The 25909-nt window shown below is 42.5% G+C and overlaps 1 protein-coding gene across 16 annotated transcripts; it reads right to left on the minus strand.

The window, feature by feature from the left end:
• Positions 1–47: 47 nt before the first annotated feature.
• PCBP2 (poly(rC) binding protein 2) lies at positions 48–22674 on the minus strand. Of its 16 annotated transcripts, none has more exons than XM_026000434.2 (15): positions 22261–22649; positions 19744–19886; positions 19150–19173; positions 19026–19058; positions 18563–18679; positions 16583–16714; positions 15022–15150; positions 13877–13951; positions 11936–12028; positions 10750–10791; positions 9438–9510; positions 8879–8917; positions 7888–7940; positions 6650–6819; positions 48–474 (listed from the first exon to the last, which is right to left on the minus strand). In XM_026000434.2, the coding sequence occupies exons 2-15, from the start codon at positions 19810–19812 to the stop codon at positions 438–440; spliced, it is 1086 nt and encodes a 361-aa protein (XP_025856219.1). In that variant the 5' UTR covers positions 19813–19886; positions 22261–22649; the 3' UTR covers positions 48–437. The 16 variants fall into 16 exon arrangements, with proteins under 16 accessions (XP_025856219.1, XP_025856218.1, XP_025856217.1 ...); XM_026000433.2 differs by having other exon boundaries at positions 7888–7943; XM_026000432.2 differs by having other exon boundaries at positions 13877–13963; positions 22261–22537.
• Between the last annotated feature and the right edge of the window lie 3235 nt (positions 22675–25909).

The following is a 25909-nucleotide window of genomic DNA, read 5'->3' on the forward strand; positions in this document are numbered from 1 at the left end:
AAGGTGCAAAAAGAACAGCAAGACAACAGGAATAAAACCCACATGAATCACTGTGGCATCCAGTTTCTATTCACAAAGAAAAAGCTCCAGTCCATCTTTTAATTTTTTTGAAAAATTCCTGACATTACAGAACTAAACTGAAATGTATTAATATTCCACTCTTACATTTCCATGACAAACAGAAAAATTCATGAGCCAAAAAAAAAAGGGGGGGAGAAGCTTATAAAACTAAATATGGATCTCAGCATTAACAGCTGAACAGAGAAAGGAATTAAAACGCTTTAATTAAAAAATCACGAGTGGATGATAAAGTGTGTAGAAACTGAAAATTTACAAACTATTTAAAACCTGGAATCGCTGACTGTTCAGAAACTACACAGATGGATCATGGGTGGTGGTGAACAGCAGAAAGGGATTATGGATGAATCTGCATTGTTCTAGCTGCTCCCCATGCCACCCGTCTCCGAGGAAAGCCTGTAACACAAAAAATAAACTCCAAGTTAGTTTTCTGAATGCCCAGCTTACATCTCACCTCCGAAACGTACAGTCTGGTTGGCGAAATGTAAAGGAAGAGTACACAGTATTCAATGTCAAGGGAGACATTTTAAGAGTTCCTGGATTAATCCTGTAACCCCAGCAATCCAAGCTTTCTGAGGAAAATAACCCAGAACCAAAAGAAACAGATTCTGATTACCAATTGTAGGTGTTCCTCTAATGATGCTCTTTGGAATCTTCGTGGAAGATGTTAAATGCTTTCCAAAAATATGCCATACGCTAAAACCTCCTCTTACAGGGTCACACTACACAGAAGCACCTTTTCTTTACTGCTGAGCTTATTTTAGCTCCTCCCAAGCTACTGACAGAAAGCAGTTTCGGAAATCTTTATCTGAAAGTAGCCTCGTGAGGCTAATGTTGAGACAGATCAAAAAAGGCTTCAGTCCTGGGTTTCTCTAGCATTGTAAAAGCTATTCCTATTAGATAATTTATATAGTTTTAACCACTAAGGAATGTTAAAAAAGGAATAGCAAGTATAGTCAAGAATTATACCCAACCTATACTCTTCAGAACTTAAAAAGCAGAAGCCAACATGTTTCAAAAATTCCCTGGTTCACTCCATAAGCTCCGAAACCTTTGGTCTCTACATCCAAACATACCCAGCCAGCTACAATGCCTTTCTGTCTCAAATATATCATTTGAGATCCTGGAACCCAATTTTGAGCTCTGAAAGAAAAGTATTTAGGCGTTTATAGCCTGCCTTGCTGATTATCACATACCCATCAAGTTTTTTAGCTCCTGCTTTGAATAGAACGAAGTAAGACTCCGTTTCAATTCATAAATTTCATGAGGATTTTTGCCTGATTGGTAGAACCTATCTGTGGTATCTAGTCAAGAGAAAATGAATGTTCTTTGCCATCTCTAGGCCTTCCACAACAATGCAAAGCCAAAGGGGGGAGGTACGGGAAAGACGGACACGACAAAACACCCAAGAACCAACCAGGAAATAGGTCCTTCAATTACGAACTGTATTTAAGTCTGAAATAGTGTTTCTAACCTCATCAGCATAAAGGAGGTTAGTTCTTTTACGGGGGACAGATTCTTGCCAACACTAGAATAGGATGACTTAGAGCAACATAAACAGTAAAGCACTGAACCCAAGAGTTTAGTGGGGAGTGGAGGTTCAGGAAAAGAGCTGCTGGAAACAGTTTAGATCTAGGCCCCAAATAAATTAAGTTCATCCAATAAAGTGATGGTACTCTGGTATCAAAAAAGGGCAATCCAGAACTTCTACACGGCCTAAGCAGTGACTGAGGCAGGATGTGGAAAGGGGCAAGAAGCAAAAATCCAACCAAAATATCATGCTATGCTAAGGACTCTATGATAGAAGAACCACATGGGGGAGCTGAAAAATTTTTTTAACTTAACACCAAGCACCTCTGGAGGTGGCGGTGGCAGTTAGCATCTTAAGATTCTGCTTCCATGCCCGCAACCCCTCCACCATTAGGGAGTACTCCTTAGGTAAAGAGGCCTTCAAATCAAGAACTAGATAAAATAAAAACCTGGTTGGGGGGGTGGTGGCGGCAAGGGACTCCTATTTAGAGAGAGCTTATTGAGAGAGAGCTGGACCACATGGTAAAGGAGCAACCAGCAACTAGCAAGGGAAAACTCTCCGGACAATGAATAGGTTGCTCCTCTAGTCCTTCCTGTACACTTGGGACATGTAACGCCAGTTCCTAGGCCCAATCTGGGACTGAGGAGCCACAAAGGCATGAGATTATATATGGCAATACTTACAAGCAATTAGGTTTGGTTTTTTTAACACTATAAACCAAATGAGATGTGGGAAATGATCACCAGAAAAAAATCTGTAGCCTTCTGCCATCATACCTATAGCATTTCTAGTCTTTTGTGGAAAGAGAGGTCTTGGGATAAGAAAAACCAGGCTTCAGGGAGATAAAGTATACTTGAGTAAAAGTAAAGCACAAGTGGTCAGTGCTGACTAGTCACTCGTGAACTGTGAATTGAAATTCTCCAAGGCCTTTTTTTTTTTTAATCCAATAAATGAGTTGACTGGTGAGTTACAGTTGATCTTAGAAGTTCCTTCTAAATCTAAGTTTATAATTCTCTCCTGACAGGGTTGGTGGGAGGGAGACAGAAGGGTGGGCAGGGAAATGGAAGGAAAGGTAAAAGGACTTAGTTGATTAATCAGGGTAGGTTTAGGATTACTGGAGAATCCTGTCAAATTTTGGGTGATGTTACAGGTTGGTTGTTCAAGACTAACCCCAGTGTCACAGTAAAAGGGTACTTCTCATTCAGAGAAATGCAGACAAAAGCCAGCAAACTTTATTAGATGTTTTTCAACTTGCATCCCATTCTAGGTAAAGAAGTAACTTCTTTGTATGTATGCTCTGTAAAAGATCCTCAGAGTAACCACTCGCCAGAGGAAACAATCCTGGGATGGATACCCTTGTGACCTGCTGCCATTGGCAGGGTAAGGGATCTGAGAAGTCAGAGAAACTGGTCTTCACTGAAGCATCTTAATGCCAATTAAAGAAGACCCCTCAAGAGATAACCTGCTACAGGCCCATCTCCTTTTGTGGGTAATGACAAAGGACTATTGCTGAATTAGGGACACCAACAGGCACCGAGTCAGTTTTATGGACTTCCTAGTTGAGTAGCCACAGGTCACAAGCTCCCCACCCCTTTACCCTTCACAGCACACAGTCAACTAAAGTTCTTACTGTGGCAACTTTATTACAGCTAGAAACACAAATCCGGCCAAGAAGGCCTGCTGAGAACTTAACCATTAAATAATTTTTTAAAAAAAAAGGTTAACGGAGAAGCTTTTATTCATTAACACAGAGCCTAACACATTGTTATATTGCAATGCAGAATAAAGCTACAAAAAAGTAACAGAATCAAAAAGAAGAGCAAGAACTGTGGCTCTAGATAGAGAATTCAACAAGTCAGACTCTGAAACAGGCACTCAGATGAAATGGCCTAACCCTAACCCCAGGTTACCATTGCCCCCACCCCCACCCGTTATACCCCAAAATAGTAAAAAGGAAACGGTCACAAGCTCACAATTGTTTGGTTCTCACCAATGTTAACAAAGAAAAACAAAATGAACCAAGAAATACTTGAGGGGTGCCTCAAGATATTCAATCAGTAGGGGGAGAATCTCTGTTTCTCGCCTTTCAGTTTGTTAGTTACACATGGCACGGCAGAGGTGGTGGTGGTAGTAGCTGAAGCCCCGGTACCCTTAGCAGCAGACACAACATTTAGAGCCAGGAGAGGGATGGGTTTCATGCCAAGCAGACTGGAGACACAAGGGGCGGTCGGAAGAGGGTTGGGGAGGCTGGAGGGTGCGTCGGAGGTCCCCGCTGTGGCGAGCGAGGGGGTGGTGGTGGAGGAGGAAGAAGAAGAAGAAGGGGTGGAGGGTTGAGAGAGGTTGATGCTGAGGTGATCAGGGATCGTGACGGAGGCTGCCTGGGAGGAGGGTTTAGCGTTTTCTAAACTGTAACAGAGGAAAAAAGGAACAAAAAAAAAAGGGTGGGTGGAAGGGAAGACCACAAAAGGGAAAAAGTACAGGACAAAAACCGCTTGTTATCTGTTAAGTGCCTCTGGTTGCAAATTAGGAAGACCTAATACCACATTGTGATAAGCTGCCCCTCTTTCAGTCTGTGGCCCACCCTCTACAAAATGTATACTTTGCCAAATCCCATTCCACAATGCTATTTAAAACTGCTATGGTGAAGAAAAAGCTGACAGACTAAGAAAAGGAATCACATGGAGCACACTTCCATGTATTGGACACGTGGATCCAATCCAAAAGTCAGAAGGAAATGATTTCAAAGTAGAAAATGAATGAGTATTCTTAGTAATCTCCAAATGAGGAACAAAGGTCTCACACCCACCAATCACTTTTGAAAGTGCAGAATGTTATTCTATAGAATTAGACACTTCCCACCCTAATACTGAAGTGTGCTTCCATCTTCTGCAGTAAACTAGCCAATATATCAGGATGGTAAAAAGGAAAGAAACCAAATTAGGCCACTAATTTCAAAACTTCAAAGAATGTAGCATTTTCAAAGAATAATGCTGAGAACAAAAGTGTAGATAACAAGTAGGAAAGTTTCATTTATGGTAAGAAGATGGGGCTGAGAAAAAAAAGCCCTTTGTTTTTAACTGAACATGGTTCTAATACAGACCTTACAAAACTGAAAGATACTCAAGCCCTCCTGAAAAATTCATTTAGAAGTGTAAAAATACTGCCTCGACTTTTAAAATAAAGTCCAAATAACTGTAATGACCAGCAGCTCCCACAAAGCCAGAACTACAGTATTTGTCAAAGACTCTCTGGACAACCTAATCCTATAAGATGAACTCTTCAAGGGCAGGGATCCTCCCTAAGATTCCATTTTGTTTACCTAAGTCCAGAAACTGTTACAACTCATAAAGCAGGGGCTAAAGAAAGGACTCAGACTGACAGTTAAGAGCAGAGATGCTCAGAACCCATTACTGAAAGCAGAGAAATCTTTCTTGCCTGCAAGTAATAAAGCCAATTGGCTTTTGCATTCGAACTGGGCCAATATAGGAAAGTGCAGAATAAGCTTTGCGCATATACAATCTTTGCTTTGGTGTTAAATGAAGCTTTACAAAGTTTTGACCCAAATCCATAGTTTGGACAGTTTCATTAAACAGGATGACCCCTAAATGGCCAGCCATCTTATAAGGATGGTCCTGAAAAGAGCAACTGAATCAGGAAAGTCAGGAGGAGATGTTCCGCTTCCTTACAATGTTGACACTCACCTAAGGTCAAACAAGTCACTTTCATTTAAGTGCTACCTAACAATATTTAGGGCAAGCCTACCCAAGAAGAAGAAAACCCCAGCTTCCAAGAACATGAATCTCAACACTCAAGACCAGCCCTCCCCATACCCCCAATTAGAAACAAAAAGTCAAACCTTTGAAAACAGCCTCTGTGCAAAGCTTACTACCATTTCCCACTGAACATGAACAATCTGATGTGCTTGGTAGCAGAGCAGATCTAGACACAGAAAAGTCTTTTCTCCACAAATGCTAGTAATACTTCAAGACATTAAAAGCCTTAAGGCAAAAGTCAACATCACTGGGGAATTGATAAATTCTTAATTACGAGATAAAAGACAAAGGAATAAATACAAGGTCAGTATAAGTAGAATAAAATAGACTTCATACTTATGAATTCCTTCCCCTGGCACTAGATTCAGGAACTCTGAACACCATTTATACACAGCAAAGACTCAATAGTTATGACAGAAGTGACAACTAGGCAAAAATCTACATGAGAAGGATGGCTAAGCCCCTTGGGAAATGCACCGCTAACCCTGGCTTAGCATGTTAGTAAGCAATTCAGAACATGACTGAGGCACATGTGCTGAGAAAGCAAGAAATATAAATGCCCTGTAGGATGCCCACTGTCCTATGGCTGTCATGTGCAGTAACATCAGCTAGGTTTGGGTGAGGAAGATAAAACCTCAAGATGCCATTAAGGTATGAGATGGTGGCAAAAAAAGAAAGAAAACAGGCTAGGCATTTCTGAAACAGTCCAAAACCTGTGCCTCCCCTTTCCCACAAGCTCTGAACAATGGAACACATTTGTAACTTGAAAATAATGGATGTTTTCAGAATAAATGATAATGGCTGCTTCCAAGAAACTGTCTTGCCATCATATATACTTCATTATTCTTACTTTAATTAGGGTGCTTTGGAGACTAAACCCCATCAGTGAAAGAAATACTGGTCTATAATATGTACATCAAGAGACCCACATCTGCTTCTAAGTCAGTATGGGTGCTCCAGTCAGAGCACTATCCTACTAGTGAAGACATGCTCCACTCCTTCCATGCCTAAAACCATCAAAGTCAAATGCAAGCATTCTAATCCCCTCCCACATGCAAATTTATTACAATCTTGTTACGTTTTCTGCTTGCTACACTAAGAAGGGATCAAAGTAGGGCTAGACTTAAACTTTATTGCCATCTCCACCCACCCCCACTCTCATCCCCCCAATATTCCCACATTCAATAATACACTGTAGCTTTCCCCAACACACACATTACTTGTGTTGCCAACAATAAACAAAAGAAGGTAGGGAGGAAACCCTTACCTGACATTGATTAGATATTGAGCCAGGCTAATGCTGGCAGCAGATCCAGTGATGGTAACCTGCCTATCAGTAGATCCTTCCACTGGGTTCGCAATTTTGATCTGCGCCCCAGACATCTGACGGATCTCATTGATTTTGGCGCCTTGACGCCCGATTATGCAGCCAATCAACTTAAGGAAGAAAAACAACAAGGCACACCAAATCAAGAGTTGCACGGCTAGGTCCAAAAATTCCATCCCACCCCTTCAGCCTTCTGTATCTTGGGTCCACAATAATGGCAATGGAAACTATTATCTGCATCCTACACACCCTACTCACATACTACTGATTTAAAAACGAGCTCTAGATTCTATCTCCACTATTGCCAAATTGTCTGACTACTACAGGTCAGTCAACTCACAGCTGACTGACCCTAAGGAGCATCAGGCTCATTTCCTCAAAGTACTAATCCAAAAACAAAACACAGGCAACATGCTAACAAACCAGTTTCTCCTGGGTAGGCTCCGGTTTTGGGCAACAAAATTGCCTAAAACCATCCTACTACAATTACTATTTTAATATAAAGAAAATATATAGATAGATAAAAATTTTGGCTAATTTGGGCGCCTGGGGGGCTCAGTCGATTAAGCATCTGCCTTGGGCTCAGGTCATGATCCCAAGGTCCTGGGATCAAGTCTCGAATCAGGTTCTCTGCTCCACAGTGGAAGCCTGCTTCTCCATTTCCCTGCCACTACCCCCTGCTTGTGCTCTGTCAAATAAATAAATAAAATTTAAAAATTCTGGCTAATTTACAATGCTTTTGCCTTCAGAAAAAGTAAAAATTGGTCTGTATTCATACTGTCCAATACTGCAAACACTAGTAACAGGTGATTATTGAAAATCTTTAGTGTCACTAGTGAGATTGAGCAATTGAGTTTATTTTTTTATTATTTTCACAATTTAAATAGCCACATGTCGTTTTAGTGACTACCATGTTGGACAGAACATTCAACAACTGATGCTTTAAGGAGAAGGCTTCAGATCATCCAAGAAACAAAGGCCAATGAGAATTTTATCTGCTGAGACAAAATGGGTCTGACTCATGGCATCATTAGTTTCACCTATTTTCTCCAATTTTTATTCATGATTCTACATACTTTTTGGGATCTAAAAAACCCCATTTCTTTCTCTAGGCCTTAAGAATGGCATGACATTTACTCTTTATTTTTATCCCATGCAACCCTAATAACTATACTCACATCGTTTGGAATGGTGAGTTCATGAGAAGTAGTCTGAGCAGATGCATCCAAACCTGCTAAAAGACAGAAGAGAGCAAGGAAGTTCAATGCATAGCAAACAAACCCCCACTGATTTGCACATTAACCTAACAGAAGGAAACAAACTGGAAACCCAGCATTGGCTGTTGGGATTCATCACTAACTTGGAAGCCTCCAAGGAGGAAAAGAGGGGGAAAGGGGTACAGAAATAATGCTGGAAAGGTTCCTCTGTAAACTCAGAAGAGCTGATTTCATGCCATTTCCTGCAAAGCCCAGCCTATTAGGGTGTAAGGGGATGGAAGCAAGGGGCAAGGGAATGTGGTAGGACCAAAATCTAACCAAGTCCTTCTGCACTGCTCCCCTTTACTGCTTAGGATTTCCTGCTGCTGTTGTGTTCCAATTTTATCTCACCTGATGCTCACTAGCACCAGTGCCAATATCATGCCTGTTACTGGGTACCATGGACTTTTGGCAGACATGCAGAGTTGCTTTAAATATACCTGTATCAGATTAACACCTCCCCCAATCCTAACCTACACTTGAAGGTCAAAGAGAATGAAATGGCAGCCAGGTGAGGGAAGTTCATTTCTCCAGATTTATTCCCTGTCTTCTCCTCAATTGCTCAGTAATTTGTTCTGGTTTTTATTTTGTTTTCCAAAGAAAAAGAAAAAAAATCCCATCAGCAAACACCCATACCCATCAATAATATTGACACCTGGACAGGACCAGGCCGGCTGGCTAATTCTCAAAGCTAGTCCTGCTCTCAGCTGTGGCTGCTAAACTCAACATTTTTAGAAGGGGGTTGGCCAGATCCATCAAGGGACCCTCAGGGGCACCAGGCCCACCCCTTTGCTCTCTCAGCTCCTTTCTGCCATGTGCATCTTGCTGGTATGTCATGGGCAGTGAAACAAGACTCCCACCAGTTTATTAATATAACAGTAGAATACTACAGATTTTTTTTTTTAATCATTACCCCAATAGCCTTTCACCTCTGGAGAGCTGGATTCAATGCCTGTTAAGATACAAGTGAAAATGAGTTTGGTGGTCTCATCCTAACCCTATCGGACAAGTTATTCCTTATACAGAAAAAAAATCCCCAAAATCAAAACAAAACAAAACCAAAAACCACTACACAATTTGGCACAAATGGATTCTCTACCCAGATCTGTGAATAGCTGGTGGAGAGAAATGGGGTGCCAATCAGATCAAAGGGGCAGCAGTGAGGATGGGTTAGAAGAAATACCAGCCTACCCTTTGCCTGACAAGCATCCCCAGACCTCACCCCAAACCTTCCAGGGCCTTATTTTTTTTTATTTTTTATTTTTTATTTTTTTAAGAATAACTCACCCCAAATGAAAACCAAGTTAACAAACACATTACCTCCTTCGGTTTAGCGATAGAAGACAGGCAAGTTTAAACCAGCAGGATGCTGGGTAATGAAGTATGTTTTAAAAAGATGTCAAACTGAGACCTTGGGGCTGGCCTCTGTCTTGCACTACACCTTACAGAAATAAACACTGAGGTATCCATACCACTGAATCCGGTGTTGCCATGCGTCATGGGAAAATGAGACTGTTGCATTGCCAACTGGTGCAGCTTGGTCAACTGCAGGGAGGAAACAGGAGAGGTTGGCATTAGAAGAGTAACAGAGCCAGGGCTCAAGCACATTCAAATTTGAAAATGCAGAGCTCCTGATCCCCCAGGTTGACCCTACTACTCAAACTGTGACACAGGGTAATGATGGGACTTATCCCACAATCCTGGGCATGGGCAGAATATAAAGGTGAGGTCAGAAAATACAGAGGGCTCCCGGAGAATGAATGCATTTTGGGTGTGTGAAAAGAAAAGCAGCAGCACCCGCCCAACAACCATCCCCTTGTGGGCTACTTAATGAAGGTGTTTGCAGCCATTGCAACAGTTGCCCCAGGGACAAGCACAGACAGGCTAGGTAAACAAACTGTGCAGTGGTGCTAGGGAAACACACCATGCAGGGTTCTGTCAGTACTGGGAGGAGGGAAGGAGATGAGGGGGCAGGGAGACTGCAAGGGGTTGAGATTAAGATGCAACCAAACTGGGCTCAGCCCCACCCCCTTCCAAAGGATTTCTACAGCTATTGTTCTTCGCCTATATTAACTACCCTGGCTGTCATCAAACAATCCCTCCTCAAGGCTACTTCCCCCTCCTGAGCCAAACACTAACCAAGAACCAAACCCAACTTCCCAAGTCTAATGCTCAGGACCTGAAAGGATTAGTAACGACAGAGCAAAGTGCAGAGAAAAAAGCCCTTACACGAAGTCTGAATACCAACACTTTTAACATAAGTGTTTAGTGGCAAGAAAGGTTTTATTGAGCTGAACCCCCAAAATATTCAGCTTATCCCTCCCTGTGCAAAATAAGCCCCTTTCCCACCCAACCAGATGCTTTTTAAATTGAGGAGTACCCAAAGACAAACCCAACCTCCCACTCCTCCCCCATGGAAAGGACACCATGAAGAGATGCACAGTCAGTCCACTGTCAATTTAAACTGTGCCCTGGAATAACAAATGACAACATACCATGGAACATTTCTTTTTTAGACAGAATAATGTGGAACATAGGGTAAAGCAGAATCTAATAATCTGCCGACTTCAAATTTCCAATGATTATGTCAAATGGCAAACAAGGTGCTACTATGACCCTGATTAAAGATTATTTAGGGGCCAAAATATGGGGTTCACCTTGTGAGGAAAATAATACTGCAAATTTTTAAGACCCAACTCACTTCTGCCTATGTGGAAGAAAGAGTGAAATAATTTTGGATGGGAGAGGGAGCTTTTCAAAACAAGAAGTGAAAACAAAACTTACATCTGGCTGTGGAATGGCATACTGTCCTTGAATGGTATAGGCCTACAAAAGGAGGAAAACAGTTCCTATTAAAAACCAATCACGGACAGCCACCCAGTGGGAGAAGGGGAGACAGATTTCAACTAGCCAGGAAGCCAGAGTTGAACTAGAGATGGGGGAGGCCAGAGATTGAGGCAGTAGATGGTATCTCACAAACACAGTCAGACCTGAGTTGGCCTTCTTTGAAACCTAAATATGATGCTTTATTCCAGGAAGCCTATGAGGGGAGCCATATTCCCTGCAATCAAAGGCAAAATACACAATTGTTTCTTAAAGGAAAGGTGGGAAGTGGGATTAAGCAATGCCTCAATTGACCAAACCCCCTTCTTTCTCCCTATGTACAAGTCAGCGCAGGAGGAAAATGGTCTCTTCCCTCAACCACCCCAACCCTCATATACCAGTCATGGTGACATGAATGATTTTTATCTGCACAAACCTACGTGGCATGTTTTCAAACACTTCCCTTTCCCTGGCTTATTTTTCTCTACATCTGCCTTAAAAAAAAAACCTTAAATGCACTGGATGCTAGCTGAGTACCTAACACTAGGGAGCTGACCACAGGAATGCAAAATCAATCAATCAAACACATCACTGTGTTCTAAACCCTGCACCTTCTCCCACCTCCCCACCATAAAAGGCACTTGCAGCTCCCACTACACCCTCCTCCCCCCACACCATAACCTCCGAAAAGGGAGCTGGGTCTTAAGGGCAATGGGGTGAGGGGACAAGGAGGAGAAATAGGAAGGGACGGGAAGGAACGGCTGGTTAACAGGATGTGAAGCTTTTCACATCACAGTGGCCAGTACCCCCAAAAGTGCACCCAGGTGGGGGTGGGAAGGTGAAAATGGGATAGGAAGAGTGGGAGATGGGGAAGAGGGGGTTGAACAACAACAAAAAAAAAAAAAAAGAAAAAAAAAGAAAAAAGGAAAAAAGGAAAAAAAAAGGAAAAAAAAAAGAGAGTTGGTGTTACCATCTGGTGGGCTACGCGGCCTGTGTGAAATGATGTGGGGGGGTCAGTCCAGGTCCCCGTGGACAGGTGGTGTCCACAGCACAAAAATCACCAGCGCCACTGGCCCCCCGCGTGTTGGCAGTCTCGGCTGAGGCGGAAGGATTGAGTGAGCCTTGGAGACTGAACATCCCCTCTCACCTCTAGAGGTGGTCCCTCCAGGTCAGGGTTGAGGCACATGGACGGGGTGGTGTGGGGAAAGCTCGCACTGTCGCTGCCTGTGCTGTACCTGTCCTGTGGATAAATAGAGGATTTCAGTCTCCAGGGCTGTCAATCCGGCACCTTGTCACCAGCATGAAATTCACACAAAAAAAGTCGTTTAATTTTTTCTTTTCCTTTAAAAAGGAGCTCACGACACAATTTGAAACGAGCTGCAATCAGTGAATTCAAAAAAAAAAAAAAAAAAGTTACCTTGTGGCAGGTATCACACTGCACAATTGGGCTGTTTTCAGTAAGAATGAAGGGGTGGGGCAACAGAGCTGATGCCAGCTCCTGATCTGTGTGTGGGATTAACTTGAACCCCCATAGAGCCCACTTTTGTCACAAAGGAACAAAAGATACAGGTCCATCTGTGGACGTTGCATGAACCAGTCCATTTCAAAAGGCCCATGGGAATAATAAGGGCCACTCATGAAAGAAGCTGCAAGCCTTTAGAGGGTGGTCAACTGAATAAGGGGGGGGGAGGGGGGTGGGGAAGCAAAGAGGTAAGAAGGGGAGGGTGGAAAAAGGAGGAAAGGAAAGGAAAGGGAAATGAAGAATTATAGAGAGGATTGCTGTTACACAGCATGGGACTCTATATAATCCCAAGTGGGAGTGGAAGAATCCAGACGACAGGAACATGGAGTTCCTGGGGAGAAGGATAAACTCCTAAGGCTAAGCCTCCTTCCTATACAGACTCTGGGCCTTTGTTTTTCTGCCTATCCAGACCAACAGAACCCTTTAACCAATCCGGTTTGTACAAAGCAAGGCACTAAACTGTCTCAAGGTAACACTGTAACATGATTAATTTGTGAAAGCTCCCAAAAGCACTTGACAAACTAAGTCCCCAAAATCTTGTCCAGTTTATGCCAACTCAAAATAGAATGTGAATGAGATGGACTTCAAGTTTATGCTTCCCCCAATTCAAAGACAAGATGGAACTGAGTTAAGTGTGCTTATAAAAGGCCAGCCCCTCACTGGGAAAAGGCATTTTGAGCAATGCACTTGCCTAGGTAGCCACCGAAATGAAGGTCACTATTTCAACCTAAACCCCAACACTTAAGAAACTGACCTACCTACTCCTTATAAATACTAACCAACAAAGCATAAAACTACCATGGTTCTGATCCATGCTCTTGTCATAAAAATCTAACTTCAGAATAAACCATGTGCCAAGGATCAAGAATTTAGGTGGGTGAAGTAGAAAGAGGCCAAGGGGGTGCCTTGGTGTTCTTACTCTTAACACCAAAGGTCACAGCACCACAGCCCAACATGCTCTCCCCCTTCTATTCTTGCACACTGAACCCTTACCCCAGCTGGTTTCAATTTGCCATGTGGGTTCAAACCAGCATTTTATGAGGTTAAGAGCCTGGGGGAACAATTCACTGGAGTTCGGGAGTGAAGGGGTAGGAGTAGGGGAGGTGAGGTGAGGGGGAAGGGGAAGTTTGTAGGACACTCAAGTTTAGGATCCCCCAATTTTGAGACCACCATCCAGAATCTCCTTCAGAGGTCCAGTTCTTTGCAACTTTTATTCAGACCTCTAAAGAACACCCCACACATAAAAAACCATGGATGGGGTGGGGGGTAGGGAGAGAAATAGTGACACCAAGGTAATTTAATCCTTTCTTCTAACGCAACCCACTTTAAATTACCAAGTAAATTCCCCCTTCAGAGTGCCTACAAAACTCCCGTTGCCTGCTAAAAATTAAGGGCTTGGCATTCATAGCTTTCTCCAGTACAAAAAAATAAAACTAAAAGCAGGTCAAACTATGGCCAGAGTACAGGTTTCAGCAAGCATGCAGAGTGGCCTGGTGTGCTCCTGGCAAAGTTGACATTTCAAATATAATCCTGTTCATTCTAGCCCACCAAAAAGAACTTTCTTACCTGACCACCTGCAAAGATGACTGGAGAACTGGACGGCTTGGGCCGGTACGGGATGGTCACGCCCTTCGGGGGGGACTGGGAGAGAGTCAGAGGGGAAAAAAACAAAAAGAGATAAGGTTTCAAAGCTGCTTCAGCTGTGTGGCTTAAGCTCACACAGATCAATTAAATTAAAAACTGCATTAATTTCCATCCCCTCAACCTACCAACGTTGTCTCTGGCTAGATCTAATCTCAAACCATCTGCAGTTATTTGCCTTTAAAGTAGTAAGATGGGTCCGTGAACTACACAGCTCACACTAATTCTCATCAAGGCAGATTACCCTGTAATAATGTATGCATTATTTCCACGTTTTCTTTCTTTTTTTTTTTTTTATTTCCACGTTTTCAAATAAACCTAATGAACATGACAAACTTCTACCCATGTAATTGGTAACTTAGGATCTCACATTTTGGCCTATATAAAAAATGAAGCCAAAACTAGGAGATACAGTACCCAAATATTATGCCTACGATAATATAGACACTATCAAGAAGTAGTTGAAGGCTTGATCAACATTTTTCTAAACTCTACTTGAAGATTCTTTTTTCCTTTCTCATGGACCATGGGGGAAATTCTGTAACAATTCTAAAAAAGTTTATTTTCCCTTAATTTTGCTATTCTTGTTTTAACTGAATAGCATATACTACCAGGACCTCATAAATCATTCAAAAACACCAGTATGGACAAATTTTTTTCCTATATAAATATCTTGAATATAATCCTGCCTTAAAACGTGGAAATTAACTTGAAGAATGCCTCAAAGTTGCACACAGTCAAAATATTGTAATCCAAAAGGCAACTCCAGCTTCTCAGGAACCCAATTACATCTTTTATCTACTCAGTCCAAGTAGTAAATCTTCCCCTACCAACCCTGCTAGAATTGCTGTAAACCCAAAGATCACTGCTGCTTAACAGTTTCTATTTTTGCTCAGACTACAAGAAAAGTCAAAGCTGGGGGGAGGAAAATATGAACTCAGGGAACCTCTTCCCCACCCCCACTGGAAGCTTCTAACAGCTTCACCTAATTCTAGTCTTACTAAATATAGATCAGTCTGTCTCCCTAGAATCACCCTCCCCCCATTCTCAGCATGAGCCTGAGGGCTTACCTCCAACATGACCACGCAGATCTGTTTCACACACTCAATGATGGATTGCGGAATGCCAGCAATAGTGATGGCCCGCTCAGTTGAGTTGGGGAGCATATCCCCTGCCACCTGGACCTGAGCCCCTGTACTCTTTGGGGTAAAAAGAAATTTTAAAAATCAGATAAAAACAGCTCATACTCTTCTAATTCCAAGTAGCAATTTTAGAGTCTAACATTCAGTAGAGATACTTATCCCATCTCCTATTTTACCCTTTTTATTCTCCCTTCCCACTCTTCCCTTATTCCAGATAAGACTGTTTAATCACAGTTATAAATAAATTAGCCTCTGAAAGTCAAGAATAAACCTGAATAACAGCCTAAATTTAAGCTGCTCTCAAGAAAAAGGCTCTTCTAAAGTTTCCTTTCAGCTAATGATAGCTTCATGGGCCATCAAACAAAATCCCCAAAAGTATCACCTACTTTTCATTCTCTTATTGAACAAATATTTATATTAAGTCCATTCTATGTGTCAGGCACCATTCCAGATTGCTTGGAATACGTCAAACAAAACCAAAATCCATGCTCTCACGGCATGTACAATAAAGCTCCTGAAAACTCCTTTAGGAGCCACTCAAATTTCATTCCAACATCCAATTCAGTAACTCTCAGATACTATTAAAAGCTTCCATAGTTCAATGTAAATTCCAGTTTAAAAGGGAGCACGATTACAGCTACATCTTAATATACCTTCCTGTTTTCCCCTTGCTATGTTTAGGAGTTTGGCCAAGGAAAATATTTGCTATATTACCTATCAAACTGTAATCTTTTTAGACATAAAAAAAAGTATGCAGTCTCATGGAAAATTACCAAATAAAAAAATGAAAACAAGAGGTGCCTGAGTGGCTCAGTCGGCTAGGCATCTAACTCTTGATCTCGGTCCAGGTCAGGATTTCAGGGTAGTAGGATCGACCCCATGTCAACTCCATACTGGGCATGGAGCCTGCTTGGGATTCTCTCTCTCCCTCTCCCCCAACCCCGGCACAGCAGTGCTCTCTAAAATAAAAAAATAGGGGATCCCTGGGTGGCGCAGCGGTTTGGCGCCTGCCTTTGGCCCAGGGCGCGATCCTGGAGACCCGGGATCGAATCCCACATCAGGCTCCCGGTGCATGGAGCCTGCTTCTCCCTCCGCCTGTGTCTCTGCCTCTCTCTCTCTCTCTGTGACTATCATAAATAAATAAAAAATTAAAAAAAAAAATAAAATAAATAAAATAAAAAAAAAATAAAATAAAAAAATAAATCTTAAAAAACAAACAGGTCATGTTTGACAGAAATTCTGGTTAACTTTCTGATGTAAGACGTATGAGAACTATTTAAAAAAAAAAAAAAAACTACACATTTTTATGTATGTATCAATGGTACAATCCTTTTCTTCCTGGTACAGAATCAAATTGTAATTATCTAGGACTGGTACTTCAATAATAATCTTCATCTCAACTTCAAACTTTCCCTAGCCATACTAAGAGCTATTAATAGAGGAAGTCACATTTAGAATAAACATTTTGAAGACCACAAAAATTACCAACCTCTCGTATTTCCTTGATCTTGCAACCACCTTTCCCAATGAGAGAGCCACACTGACTAGCAGGGACCACCAGCCTCAGGGTAACTGGGGGTCTACTGGCAGCTGTGCTATTGGTCATAGAGCTGCTGATGTCCTTCAAAAAGAAATTCATCAGAACAAAAGAATGTAAGTTTAAGCAGATCCTTGGGGTGCTCGCTTCAGTGGCACATACACTAAGCAGATCCTTGAGACTCATGACTGCTATAATAATAAAACTGTTTTAAACCTTATGAGGAATATTTATTATGTTGTGACCTACCATCAGCAAAAGTTCAAATACTGCCCCTCCCACCCCCTAAACAACTATTTCTGAAAAGATTAAAACACCTACAAACTTCCTCAGAATTAGCCTTAAATATGGTTTCTTTCATGGAAGGCATGGGGGCGGGGTCTCGTAGGAAGAAAAGTGATTCTTAGTTTTACAAATTAGAGCTGATTGCAAAGTAGAACAGTATCAAAGTCAAAATTAAATATAATATTAAAGAGAAAGATGAAACAATGGAATCCAAAATTCAAAAAACCAATTCTGTCCTCTTCAGTAACTAAGAAGATTAAGTAGTGTAGTTCTATGTATCATGGTTTTATTTTTTTTTATTTTATTATTATTTTTTTGTATCATGGGTTTAATTTCTTGGTAATATCACCATTATAGATAATAAAATTGAGGCTGATTACTCATCCCAATCACATCTAAAAAGCTGCAGATTTTAAATTAAGACTCCAAAGCCCACCATCTTTCCCCTAACTATATGCTACATCCAAAAAAGTCATGGTTTTAACCTAGTTAAATTTAGCCTTCTGAAGATTAAGTGGTTTAAACATCACTTCTCAGCCTAATCTCTATATAGTAACTAGACCTAGAAAGTGCTTAAACATAAGCCCTTAAAGTCAAGGACATGTTAAAAGTATGAATAGATTTTTCTGAATGTTTAAGCTCCAGGCTCTGGATAGCAGGGCCTTGCAGGTCAAAAGATAACATTTCTGATGTTGGCCATGATAAAATTTCAGGCATCATTAAGTATCTAACCACCAACTAAGCAGCAGCCAACAGTTCTCCTCTGACTGTGGTGTCAAATGCACGATTAGCAGCATTACTGCAGAGGGGGAGGACTCAAGACAAGACCTAGGGCAATGGTTGTTCAGTGTCTGAAGGTTAAGGTATCTTGGTGAACCAAAAGCATCCCTCTAACAAAAAACCTCTGGCGTGGATATTTTGCTTCTGAAAACCTATAAAACATATTCTCTCTGACACAAAGTTATCGGACTGATTTTCATAAAAATGTAACTGTGCCAAAGGCAGAAAGTTATCTGTATTTATTTATAGTATATGTTAGTGTTCACCAAGGAACCTAACAAAAACACATTTAAGTTTACTCAACTATAAATTAGGAGACAACGTTTAGTAATGTAGTATTGTCATACTTTCAAAAACTGTTAGGTTAAAAAATAAAAGATGCTGGTTTTTCACACAAATTTTTTATGTTGAATCCCTGGTAATAGTCAAACTATTTGTCTTAATGATTCAAGTGACTTATGCTCAAATTCTGGGGACACTGAAGGTAGGGGAGATAGATATTTGTAGATAGATATTCACGATCCATTCCATTCTTCAATTTAAAAAGCTCTCAGAGAATCATTAAGCTATTTAGAAGCACTTTAAAAGGAAAACTAAGCAGGGAGGGGTGCCCGGGTGGCTCAGTTGGTTGAGCAGCCAACTCTTGATTTAGGCTCATGTCATGATCTCAGGGTCCTGGGATTGAGCCCTGCATGAGGTTCTGTGCTCAGCAGGGAGTTTGGTTTGAGGAGACTCTCCCTCTCCCTCTGCCCCTCCCCCACTACGAGGGCAAGCACTCTCCCCAAAAATAAATGAAATCAAAATATATCTTAAAAAATAAAAATAAATAAACAGACACTAAGTACAGAATGAGGGGGAACAACTAACCTCTTCCAGTTTGTCAATGATCATAGCGAAGGCTTTGAAGATGGCGTTAGTGGGTCCAGCCAAAGTGATAATTCTCTCAGGACAATTCCCTTCTGAGATGTTGATACGTGCACCACTCTGGATAAAAAACAAAGCCAAAAAGCTAAATAAGACAAAAAGATCTGAGAATATATAGTATACGCAGCCCACCCCCAAATAAGCAAGGAACTGCCCATATAATCTTGACACAGTATCATTTCAAATACTGCTCATTTTCGTCCTCAGACTACAGAAGCTGCCTTAATGCTTGAATGAACTAAGTTACCAAACTACATTTTCCAGCATACTATATGCCATTACAAATAACCAAGCCAGAAAAATGCCAGATTTTCCTATTGAGGCCTTCCCCCTTGTAATCACTCATTAAAGAAAATTCCTGCCTTGAAGGACTTAACTGTCCCTAACCTCCCCCCACATAACTCACCTCCTCACGCATCTTCTTAACTGATTCTCCTTTCTGTAAGAGGAAAAGTCAAGAGTGAGCTCCAACTGCTATTTCAACCCAGACTGACTAAATAGTAATTAGAGTTGAAGTGAAACTGTCTTACCTTTCCGATGATACTGCCAACTTCCTGCAATGGAGAAAACTAGCGTCAAATAAGAGGAAACTCGAAGCGTTCATTATCATGAAAAGGAATTTTTAACTGTCCAAAGCAATTGAAAACTAAGATTTACAGAGAAAGGGAGTGAATGGGCTTCATCTTTTCTTTGCAGAAAACATAAATGAAGATATCCAAGAACTTTGAAGGAATAATGATGCAGGAATGATTAAATGCTATTGTGCTTAATGTTATTTTTTAAAGTACCAGATATCACCTCCCCCCCCTTAAAGTTTCCCAAAATTGTCTGGGCAGAGGAAATGTACTTATTACAAGCTATAGCAACCTCCACGGACAAAATCTTATTATCCAGATATGAGACAGTCTTTGGCTCCATCCTCTAGTTAAGCCTTTCCTGCTCAGTGGAGCTTCCTACTAAAGTCTGTCCATTTTCCCACTACACTCTCATCTACGTTGATAGAGAAGAGTGCTAAAGCCAGATGCCCCACAGTGCTAATCTGATGAGCTCCAAGATGCATGCCCTCTCTTCCTGGCCTCTCCCTGAGCAGTTACTATGACCCAATTTCCCAAGCTGGTGCATACCTTTCCATGCATAAGTAGCCGGATGGTGAGAGTGACATTTAATCCACCTTCAATCACACCGGTGTCCATGTCGAGCAGTGTTCCGGGGAGCTGGACTTTGAGTGGTCAAGTCTTTGGTCACTGGTGGGGGTGAAAGCCAAAAACTGAAATGCAAATATGACCAAAATCAGAAGGGGAAAAAAAATAGGAGAAAAGTCATTTCATCAGTATCAAATGTTTTCTGATTCTTTTCCTTAAAAGACAGCCTATCAGCTGGCAAGCTTGTATATACCCAGCACAACTGCACTAATGACAACCATTTACAGCTCAGGTTGTGTTCCGGTTCGGAAGGAGACTTTTCAGTCAGCTCTCCTTCAATGGTAGGGTTTCCGCTGACTCTCGGGATGAGGAAGATTCCTCAATTGGCAATGGTTGTAAAGGAACTGCTGAATGTGCATTTGTCCTTCAGGCAGAATAAGCTTTGACAGGATACAGAAACACCTGGACAAACCTCACTCTAACCAACTACAGAGAGGCAGATGACCTTTTGCCTCCCTGTTAGGTAGCAGATCAGGTTGAAAGCTAGAAAGGACATGTTAAGTTTTCTTATTTGTAGCAATTTCTAGGTAAAAATATTGAGATTAACTCATGTTAAAATTTCAAATCTTGACAGATGACAACAAATAATTTTAATAAGATTTAAATCAACAACCTCACTGAAAAGCGCATTTTCTGAAAGCCTTCTATGAAGGCTAGGGTTCCATATTCCCCTTTGGGAAAAGACTCAATACATTAAGTACTGCCTGAGTCCTTTCTCCTATTCCCTTCCCCAACCCAACCTGATAATCACTCAGATTTGAAAATTTTCCTTGCTTCTGTGTATTAAGCTTTGTTACCACTCCACCTTTATTCAAATCTATTGTCTTAAATTTTTTTCCAAAGAAAACAATGAAAATAAAACTGGTATTGCTGAAAATTTACTGTAGAATCGTTTCAAGTAACAGGGGTATTGAACCTTTCCTACAGAGAAAGCTGCTGTCCTCCATAACAATGTTCCCAATATTTCAGTTTTGGAGTAACAGATTACATGCAGAAAGAAAAGATTTTTGGATATACCTTTTTCCCTAGGATACCTCCTTAGGACCTAACAGCATTAGCTTTAAAAAGGTTCTCCAAAGTTGATAAATTTCTCCAGTGACATTTTTAGCAACCATCCCTTCAAAACTCAATACCAATGATCTCTCCTAGAGCGAGTTTTCCCCCTTCACAAAACAGCTACCGCTTTAACTTTGCTCTAACACAAAATCCACCCCTAAAATTTTAAGAAGTGTTTAACTTGCTGCCAGATCATTCTGTATATGGCAAGCTGCCCCATGGTTACCTCCAGAGCCCGATTTAAAAGATGGGCTTTGCATCCCCAAGGCACCTCATTCCCTCATCTTCAAAATAGAATTAACTGCTGGCAAAATCCCAGAATTCAACACTTTTCACTCATGGAAAAACAACAGTGCTGCTGCGGGGGGGGGGGGGGGGGGGTGATGAAAGGGGGGGGAGATAGTTACGTCTATAAGAATGACTTTTTTTTTTTTAAGATATGGTAAAATACTGGCAGTTTAACTCCTTATCTCCACTCAAATATAAGGGGAATCACTTTACAAAAAGCACAGTAACGCAAGTACGAAAGGACAAGAACACTGAAAATCTACTAGAAGGCCATTTCGTGATTAAGGCACAAAGGAGCACTTCTAACTCCGAACATCCAAGAAATCCTTGTCATTTTCTCCTGGCTGGGCCGATATAAGTGTGCCCAATCCCAGGAATCCAGCTGCTAATCCTGCAGTCCATTACCCCTTCTCCTATAAATAGCTCGGCCTGGGTCTACATCCGCAAGCATTTTGTAATTTCAAAATTCGTTACCCCGAGAGAACGTCCTGAATAACTCGGGAACTGGGAGCCCGTTTACCCCTTTCTTTTAACTCCGCAGCCCCCCTCCCCTCGGTCATCCAAGCATTTTCCAATTAAAAAATGCCCCCCCCCATCCCTCCACTAGAAAAGAGAGAACGGGGGGGGGGGGGGGACGAAAAAAAAAATAAACGGTTCGGTCGGGGGGGGGCGCTGCGATCCAGGGGGAGGGGCCGGGCTAGTAGCGCCTCCTCGTGTGGCTGCGCCAGCGCCTGACCCCCGCGGGGAGCCGCGCTCACCCGCCCGGCCAGCAAGCCGGCCATCGCCTCCCCCCACCCCCTTCAACCAACAAATCCACCGCCGCCCCCCCTACCGCGCGCGCGCCCTCCTTGACTCCTGCGCAGCCGCCACCGGGAAAAGGCGGGGGGAGGGGGGGAGGCCTTGCGCGAGGCCTACTAGGCCGCGCCTGAGCCAGGGCCTCGCGTGAATGGCCGGCCAGCCAGAGTGAGGGGGTAGGCGCTCACGCGGTACTACGCGAGGCCGGGGCTCGTGACGGAGACCGGAGCCCGCTGAGAAAGATGGCAAGAGTGGAAACAGAGCTATAGCTGGGGGCGGAGGGAGAATTTTGAAGCTTACCTGCAGGCGCGAGGCGACTGAGGGGAAAAGGGGAGCGGGCGGGAAGGGGAAGGGCGGGAGGCCGGGGGCGGAACAATAGGGGCGGGCGGGAAGGCGAGGGGGGCCCCGCGGGCGGGCGGAGGAGGAAGGGGGGGGTGGAGGAGGAGGAGGAGGAAGGGGGAAAGAGACCCCGGGGCGGGTGGAGGGCGGCGGAGGGCGGGCGGGCGGGCGGAGGGCGGGCGGGCGGGAGAGGGCGCAGGCTGCGGCTGCTCCGGCTGCTGCCTCTGCTGGTCTGGGAGGGGGACGGGGCGGAGCGGCCCGCTTTCAACCCCGCGCACCCTCCGACCCCGGAAGCGCTAACCGCCCCGGGGGCCGGCGAGGCGACTGCGTCGTCCAGACCTTCCCCACACAATGCGCACGGCCTCCCGGCAGCCTAGAGCGGCTCCGTGGACAGCGTCGGCACCAGCGAGACGACGCCTGGTAGCCGGCTGCCGAGCCTGGGATAGAGCGGCAGCGCGCGGACAGGAGGACGCTAGCGGCCCCTAGCGGCCCGACCGGAAAGCCCAGGCCTGAGTGCGGAGAGAGTTGGCAGGCGCCATGGATAAAGGAGACAAGAGGGAAAAGGGATGAGTGAGAAGAATGAGAAGAGACGGGAAAAACCCAGTAGTGTGTTGTGATCCATCAAAAAAAAAAAAAAAAAAAAAAAAAAAGAAAAGGAAAGAAAAGAAAGATTAAAAAGAAACTACTTTGGCACACTGAAGGCAACTTTTACACCAACTCCTTTACTCTGAAAATTAGTACTGAAAAGGAAAAGAATTAAGCATTTACTCCCGCTTAGAAAGAACTGCAGTCCATCCGTGGTTGATAAGGGAAAAACTCTTTTTTTTTTTTTTTAAAGATTTCCGTCTGATGTATAAAGAATGAGAAGAAAATCCCCATCCATCCTGCAACCCCAAATGAAAACAATCATTCAAGCCGGTGGCATCAATCATCAAAACTTTAAGTGAAAGGTTGTTAGGGAAACAGGATATTATCATGGGGCCAAATATCACCACACACATCATTGGCAAATCGCACGGAAAAAACAACAACCAAAAAGAAAAAAAAAAAAAAAAGGAAAGAAAAGAAAAAGAGAGAGAGAGAGAGCTCTGATAATCACCACCTTACCCTAGTGATCAAACTTTGCAACACTAACAGCTGGACAACTTTGACATTATGTGGTCCTTGAGGAGATACAATAAATACATAGCATCGCCCATTAAGTCTTCTTGTCAAAAGTGTTTAATCTTAACGTAATCAACCCTTAAATCTAATTTGCAATGTATAGGAAATTTATGAGGGATAAAGGAATAAATTAAATACATCACACCGCAAGGAGATAATCGACCAACTCAGAATGTGGTTAAGGGGCCAACTCTTGATTTTGGCTCCAGGGTGCTGGGATGGTACTCAGCAGGGAGTCCGCTTGACATTCTCTCTCTCTCTCTCCCCCTCTGCCCCTCCCCACCTCTCAAATAAATCTTATTTATTTGTTTATTTATTTATTTTGAAAGACTGAGCACAAGTGGCAGGGGGAGGGGCAGAGGGAGAAGCAGACTCCCCGCTGTGCAGGGAGCCAGAAGGGCTGGCCCCAGGACCCTGGGATCATGACCTGAGAAGAAGGCAGACACTCAACTGACTGAGCCACCCAGGAATCCCTAAATAAATAAATCTTAAAACTACCCAGTCTCTTTAAAAAAGGCAATGTAGGGGATCCCTGGATGGCTCAGCAGTTTAGTGCCTGTCTTTGGCCCAGGGCGTGGTCCTGGAGTCCTGGGATCAAGTCCTACATCCGGCTCCCTGCATGGAGCCTGCTTCTCCCTCTGCCTATGTCTCTGCCTCTGTGTGTATGTGTGTGTGTGTGTGTGTCTCATGAATAAATAAATGTTTTTAATAAATAATAAAAAGGCAATGTAATGGCAAAAGAAGAGGTGGGTAAGAAAAAAAATTTAAAAAGCAATAATAAATGCAATGTGTGGCTCTTGTTTTTACTTAAAAAAAAAATCTGTATAGAGGTGCCTGGGTGACCCAGTTGGTTGAGTGTCTGCCTTTGGCTTGGGTCATCATCCCTGGGTCCTGGGATGGAGTCTTGCATTGGGCTCCCTGCTCAGTGGGGAGTCTGCTTCTTCCTCTCCCTCTGTCCTTCCCCCTGCTTGTGTTCTCTGTGTCAAATAAATAAAATCTTTAAAAAAATAAAATTAAAAATAGCTATATGACATTTTCAGGACAATTGAGGAAAATTCAAATAAACTGAATATTAGCTAATATTAGGAAATATTGTTAATTTTCTTAAGTGTGAGAGGCACCTGGCTAGCTCAGTCAGAAGAATGTGCAACTCTTAACCTCAGGGTTGTGAGTTCGAGCCCCACATTGTATGTAGAGATTACTTAAGTAAGATTTTTTTAGAAATTATTTTCTTAAAAATAAATTAATTAATTATTTTCTTAAGTTTGATAATGGATTGTGGTTATGTAGTAAAATGTTCTTTATGAGTGCATGATGAAATATTTATGGGTGGTGGATCATGATGTATGCAAGACTCTCAAATGGTTCCCATAGGTATATCAAAGCAAATATGGGAAAAGATTAAGAACTGTTTAGTGTGGGTGGTAGGTTTATGGGTAATCACTGTCGTATTCTTTATAAACTTTTAAAAAATAATTTTTAGGGCAGCCCAGGTGGCTCAGCAGTTTAGCGCTGCCTTCAGCCCAGATTGTGATCCTGGAGACCCAGAATTGAGTCCCGCATCGGGCTCCCTGCATAGCCTGCTTCTCCCTCTGCCTGTGTCTCTGCCTCTCCCCCTCTCTGTCGCTGTGTCTCTCATGAATAAATAAGTAAATTTAAAAAAATAAAAAATAATTTTTATAATAAAAATTGGAAACAATATGTGGAATGGAACAAGATTGGCAAAATGTTGATAATTCCTGAGGTTAGGTAATATGTTTTTATATGTCTGTAAATTTCCATATTAAAACTTTTTATAAAACAACAAGAACAACAACAACCAGAAAAAAACCGGAAGGGCTCCGGCTTGGAGTAAGACAAAATTAGGAGAGAGCAAATACATGGTTATTACTGAACCTCGTTCAAGTCCTTTAGGTGTCAGTTCTGGCCTTAATGTTACAAAGTTTTATTGGGCAACCCCAATTCAGTAGGAAGAGCTTCCCAAAGCTTGGGGATTCCAGTTCCCTGGGGTGGCATATTAGAAACAATATGAGATAGAAATGAAAAGAAGTCTGTCATTTGCAAAGGTAAGGGACAGACCAAATACTAAAAGAGAGGAAAGGAAATAAGAAAATGTCAGGGGGAAAAAAAAGAAAGAGAATGTTGGAACACCAACATTTCAAAAAAAATTTTTAAGTTTTATTCATTTAAGTAATCTTTACACCGAACATAAGGCTTGAACTCCAACTCCAAGATCAAGAGTTGCACGCTCTTTTGAGCCAGCCAGGGGCCCCAGAATATTAATATTTCGAATCAAACTAAGGAGCAAGCTTACTGTGAGACCTGTACAGAAGGTTAGATTAACCTCGAGATTGGGACGCCTGAGTGGCTCAGTGGTTGAGCATCTGACTTTGGCTCAGGGCGTGATCCTGGGAACCAGGATCAAGTCTCACATCAGGCTCCTTGC

Source organism: Vulpes vulpes, chromosome 8, assembly GCF_048418805.1.
Source record: "Vulpes vulpes isolate BD-2025 chromosome 8, VulVul3, whole genome shotgun sequence".
Lineage (NCBI taxonomy): Eukaryota > Metazoa > Chordata > Mammalia > Carnivora > Canidae > Vulpes > Vulpes vulpes.

Bases quoted from the DNA above. Each gene is read 5' to 3' on its own strand.
- PCBP2 (XM_026000431.2), bottom strand. From the start codon at position 19,812: ATGGACACCGGTGTGATTGAAGGTGGATTAAATGTCACTCTCACCATC. The intron at 13,964-15,021 runs GTAAGCCCTCAG...TTTTCCCCTCTG, and splicing joins TCTGCGTGGTCATGTTGGAG to ACTCTCTCCCAGTCCCCCCC. The intron at 8,918-9,437 runs GTATGGATACCT...GTATCTTAACAG, and splicing joins TGGCAACACCGGATTCAGTG to GCATTGAATCCAGCTCTCCA.